General features: G+C 41.4%; 1 protein-coding gene across 1 annotated transcript in view; it reads left to right on the top strand.

Moving 5' to 3' along the window:
- Positions 1 to 4,676, top strand: part of DAGLA (diacylglycerol lipase alpha) — a 55,721-nt gene extending 51,045 nt beyond the window's left edge. The window contains exon 20 of the mRNA XM_018565171.1: positions 3,289 to 4,676. Coding sequence (XP_018420673.1) covers positions 3,289 to 4,210 — 922 coding nt within the window. The 3' untranslated portion in view covers positions 4,211 to 4,676. The remainder of the gene's footprint in view (positions 1 to 3,288) is intronic.
- Positions 4,677 to 5,735: the final 1,059 nt, after the last annotated feature.

Genomic DNA, 5,735 nt, shown 5'->3' with positions numbered 1-5,735 from the left:
GGGGGGGGGGGGGGGTGTTTTTTCCCCAAAATGCATTGGTTGTATTAGATGCTGTTAACCAATTAAACTTTTTAAATACTTTCTAAGCAAAACGAACAATTGTACTAGGTGCTACCTACTACACAATTGTAACAAAGAAAAAGAACAGGGGTTTACTGAGAGGTATAACACCACAGCTTGGAATTTTGAGTATAAAAATATAATTTATTTCACATATAATACATCATATAAAAGCATGTGTTCAAAATGATTGCACTAATCCAAATTCAACATCATTATAAAAAGCATAGGTCCATGAAACATCTTATATCCCCATATATCCAAATGCATTTCATTGAGGTGCCATCTCGACAGAAGTTTATAGTTCATCTCCTCTATTTTGGAGGATACTGAGGCACCCTACTACACATCTAAGACTTCTATGAATAATCATTCCATTTGTATAGGATGGTTCTTAACACTTCTAATAAGGGGCATAACTGAAAGCCCCAGGACTCTCATGCACAATCTTAATAGATCCAACATATCTTTTCTTTTGTCCCGTTCAGGTTTTGTCTGCTAATCTTCATGAAACGTACACTTTCCAAAAAGGGAACATTCAGTTTTAATCTATATAGAATGTAATGTGAGCACAAAGCTGGTAAATCAGGGGAAGGAAGAGTTATGCCCGGGCCCCCTGATCTCCGGGACAGTGGGGCAGTTGTCATATCCACACTCCCTTTAGTTATCTCCTTTTTAATATTGTCTGAAATATTGTACTTGAGACTGACTGAGAAAAAAAGAGTTGTCTGTGTAATAATTCTTTTTGCAGAGTAGACAAAAATTGCTTCTACAGAGTACCCATTAGCCCTAATAGAATACATACATTCTTATGGTTCTTAAAGTAGTAATAAAACTCTCAAACTTTTTTCAATAAAGAGTCCAGATCAAACAATTATACATTGCACAGCAAAGTATTTCTTTACAGTTCCCCAATCACTTACAGTAATCATGTTTCTGAACAGCTGCTTCCAAGTCTCCCAGCTCAGCTTCCCTGAACAACTTCCTGTCCAGTGCAAGATCACAAGGGGGATCACAACTGTTCATCCACCAGCTTGGTGAAAGATGGAGGGAGGACAGGGGGCCCGGGGGGGAGGTATTTATTTATTACAGGTATTTATATAGCGCCGACAATTGTATGCAGCACTTTACATAGTTGCGCATTCACATCAGTCCCTACCCTCAAGGAGCTTACAATCTAAGGTCCCTATCTCACATGCATACATAGAGGGCCAACTTAGAGAGGAGCCAATCAACCTACCAGCATGTCTTTGGAGTGTGGGAGGAAACCGGAGTACCCGGAGGAAACCCACGCAGGCACGGGGAGAACATGCAAACTCCTTGCAGATAGTGACCTGGTCGGAATTCGAGCCAGAGACCCGCAGTGCTGCAAGGCAGAAGCGCTAACCACTACACCACTGTAGCTTGATTTGCTTTGTCTGTGTGTTTGTTGAAACACACGCAGCTTACTAGCACACACAAGTGTGACTGCATAGCACTCTGCTTGAGAAAGGAGTCACTCTAAAACAGGAAGTCAGGACCAGTGCTCAGGGGACCAGCTGATTCTGCAGGAAACGAAAACGTTTAAAGATGAAGAAGCAGCATCCATTGTATGTTATTTCATCAACATTTGAAGTAGCTTAAGATCCTTTTAACTGTAATATCACTTAATTAATAGGGACCAATGAATAAACTGGCATTCCTGACTCTTGTCAGCAGAATTGCCACGCTTGCCTTTCACAATAACAGCTGGCGAGGCATTATGACACTATATTGATGAGTCATATTATGAAATATGGCCATTATCACATGGGACGTTGATACAGCAGACCCTGCAGGATGTAGAAGATCTGAGATGAAAAATAGTATTGAATAGTGGTAGTAGTAATGGTATTGAATAGCACTCCATTGTCACCCCACCTAATATTCTGAGGTCAATTTTGCTGGTTCACATCCGGAAAATAAAGCTATTTCATTAGATGAAGTTACACTTTGCATTTATGAATGCCATTTTTTTCCATCTTTTCTTTCACTTAAACTGGTCCATGGGAAAGTTAGACTGTGTTGCAAAACATGATGTGTTATCAGGCCTTAATTGAAGCAGCTCTTCCCCAACTTGCACACTGCTTATCAGAGATGAGGCTGCGCTTGGTGTGAACCCAAGTTCACCCAAGCACGCTCACAACTGTGATTTCCCCCCCCCCGCCCATTCAGTGGTAGGAGTTGTGACGAGGGCATTTCTCGTTCCTTTGTGACGTACAGCTGCGGAGCGGGGAATGCACCTCTCTGCAACTGATTGGGACAGGAGGACTAGATGGCTGTCACAATATTGAGTGGGCTTGGGTAATCTCAAGGGTACTGGGTTCACACCAAGCACAGATGCATCACTACTGCTTATTAGTTGCAGGGCAGTTGTGCATTATTTTTGTAGTTTATTCTTTTATGTAAAGTGAATGTAATACCCTTAGAAATGAAGACATCCTGTGGGAGAATTTTACCACTGAGAATAAACTTAATGAGTATCTGAAGCCAAAAGGTTTTTTTTTTTTTTTTTTTTTATTCTGGACAGTGGGAAATGATTGGAATTCTTGTCAAGTTTTTATTGATCTGTGTCCCCATTGGGAAAATTCACTCTGTTTGTCCTGATGTCCATTGTCACAAGGGCTGAAAGCGAGTGAAAATCAAATATTTAGAGTTGTCACCAGAATAGGAATTAAAGAAAAACATCTATTGTGGACACTTTTTATTATTTTTGGGAGATTTTTTGATGTCATGTTTTGTCTACAGGACAGTACATAATAAACATGTCTTGATTGGGACAGAGGTGGTAAAAATAAACCTGACCAGATGAAGAAAAAATAGCTTTAGATATTTGTTAAGCAGTTAATTTTATCCTCCGAGCTTCAATGTATAGGCGCCAACCTTTTCAAGCTGCTGAAAAATCTGACATTCAGAAATGCAAGTGTATTTAGCTCTGTAGTGCACTTATATGCATATACGTTACATGTGTTCATTCCTTTTTTAGGTTACTGGGTATTATAATAAAATAATAATTTAGAATTTTCAAATTTCAATGGAACCCTGGCCTGGAAGGTTTGTTAAAAAGTTAGCATGAGGCCTCTTTTGTCTCTCTTGCAGCCAATGCTATGTACAATGTAATGTATAAAGCCTTTTGTGGATATTCTTTTTGTTCCTTTACTTTTGCATTTGTATTAAAAGGAGATTAATTTTATTTTTCCACTTCTGTAGGAGTAAACAATCTGAGATTAGTCTCGAAGGATTTTATGACTCTCGACTTCTGTCCCCAATATTGAAGGATCCTGTTGAGTTATTGTTGATGAGCACTAAGGACTGCCTGGCAGTTTCTCTGCAGGACCGGAGAGCACCACTGGCTACAATGGAGAGCCTGTCAGACAATGAGTCCGTATACAGTTTTGATTCAAGACGTTCCTCAGGGTTCCGAAGCATTCGTGGCTCCCCTAGTTTAAGAGCCGTCCTGGAACGTGATGAGTCTCACTGCTTTTTCATTGATCCTACCATTCCAGAGGAGAACCCATCCCTAAGCTCCCGCACAGAGCTTTTGGCAGCAGACGCCCTTTCTAAACATTCGCAGGAGAGCCAACATACTGAAATTGTTCATAACAGTGGTCGGTCATCTCCAGGAGACCTGCCACCCTGGGAGGAAGAAATAGTAGCAGGAGCAGAGACAACCAGGGTGCAAACCCCCGCCCAGGAGGAGCTGTCTTTACAAAATGGCCGTCTCACAGAGGTACCCAGTCCACAAGTATTAGAGTTTGCAGAATTTATAGACAGTCTATTTAATCTGGACAGTAAAAGTGGGTCTCTGCAAGACCTCTACAATATGATGGTGGCAGAAGGAACAGACCGTGAAATGGCCAAGTCAGTTAGCGATCAAGAAATACTTCTAAGAGCACAGTTTGAGCCAAATCTGGTGCCGAAGCCTCCTCGCCTCTTTGCTGGCTCAGCTGATCCATCCTCGGGCATATCTGTGTCTGCCTCTTTTCCTCTCAGCTCTTCGGGTGAGCTCATGGACTTGACACCCACAGGGATGAGCAGCCAGGAGTGCTTGACGCCCGATCCCATACGGACTGCCAGTCCCACAGGGCCTAAACATGCTAAACAGGAAGAACTGCTTATTTCTGCTCTCTAGCAGAACGCACAGAGAACATTAGGTAGAATATATATGGAGGGAATGCAGCTTTAGGAATAGAAATCTGCCAGGCTACTGTAGGAAGAGATATGCCAGAGCTTAGTTAGCAGATGTGATTGAGATGGCAGAGATAGCTGCCATGCTACCATTAGGGTTTATGCCAATGGTACCAATATTTTGCAAACCATGCGGCAGCTAAAAGGTATGTTGGAACCTTTGAGAAGATCATAAACCAAGGAAAGTGAATGGTTGCACTAAGAAGATGCCACCACATGGCAGTCTTGCATGGCTTCTACTTTACCAGCCAAGGCTTTGTGCCAATCTGTGTCATTGGTCTGTTGGAATGTTGACGTTTATAAGAAAACTGAGCGGGCTTTTAGGGTCGCTCTACCACTGTTTGCCCTCGGGCATCTAGATAAGGCCATATTTCTACCTTTTGCTCTACAAAAGCATAGTTACACTACAGTCTCTCAACCACTGTGGGGCAAACAGGGAGATCCCTTACCCTTTGCCTTCATTGCTTATGTCATTTATGTGCCATTATGTTTCCTAACTAGGTTATGTGGAAGAATGTATGAGTGGCAAATTTGTATATTAGACTATGAACAGGAATAATAAGTAGATGTTAAGCAGCATGAACTCTGTGTACTGCACTATGGCAAAATCAAAGTGACATGTAGTATGGAAAACATTTAGGACTATATGCATTTTTACTGTTGGTGATGTCTTTTACTTCAGTTTAGATTGTGTGTGGGACCACCATGCATGAAGCAATAAGAATCTGGTTAAAGGCTAGTTTTCTCCAGTATTAAAGGATACAGACAAGCCATGTGATCATGGCTTCATTAACGTGCTCTTACACCATAAGACCTGGCTTATCAATACTGCTTGTGTTAGTGGCCATATACAAAGTGGACATTAGAACCAATGTGCAATGACAGCATTCACGGATGTGGTTGTTGTATCACTGGAATATCTGTACAATCTTAAATACCTCTCTTGTATGCGACCTGCTAATACTGGCAATACTGCTCTTTATTATACGCATAGAGTACATGTACTTAAAGCACCCTCTTGAGTCCAGTTGTGGTATTTATAAGCCCTAATGAAGGAGGAGTGTCTGAACCCACGTGTCGGCTTTTCCATGTTGTCTTGTTATAACAAACACTAATAGTAAAAGATTTTAGATCTTTGGTCTGGTGCTTAGGCCTTTTTTCTCATGGATCATTAACTTCAGATCCCCTAGAAGGGGCACCCTGTTTTCATTAAAAGCAGCCTCACCGCAACTACTGTGCTCCATGCAAACCCAATTGGCTTTCTTCAACTATGAAGTACTGATAAGTTGGATCCAGCTTCTTGGATATACATGTTTTGTCTGTCACCTTTTTGTAGTGTCGCAGTATCTGAGCATTTACAGTGGTACCTTGGTTCACAAACTTAAATCATTCCATGATTCTGGTCGCGAACCGAGTTGGCCGCGAGCCAAATCAAATTTCCCCATAAGGTTCAATGTAAATAAGGTTAA

Source organism: Nanorana parkeri, unplaced genomic scaffold (genome assembly GCF_000935625.1).
Source record: "Nanorana parkeri isolate BGI_ZX_2015 unplaced genomic scaffold, ASM93562v1 scaffold820, whole genome shotgun sequence".
Lineage (NCBI taxonomy): Eukaryota > Metazoa > Chordata > Amphibia > Anura > Dicroglossidae > Nanorana > Nanorana parkeri.
The sequence above is the reverse complement of the archived record's forward strand: the minus strand, read 5'-3'. Positions and strand labels throughout refer to the sequence as shown.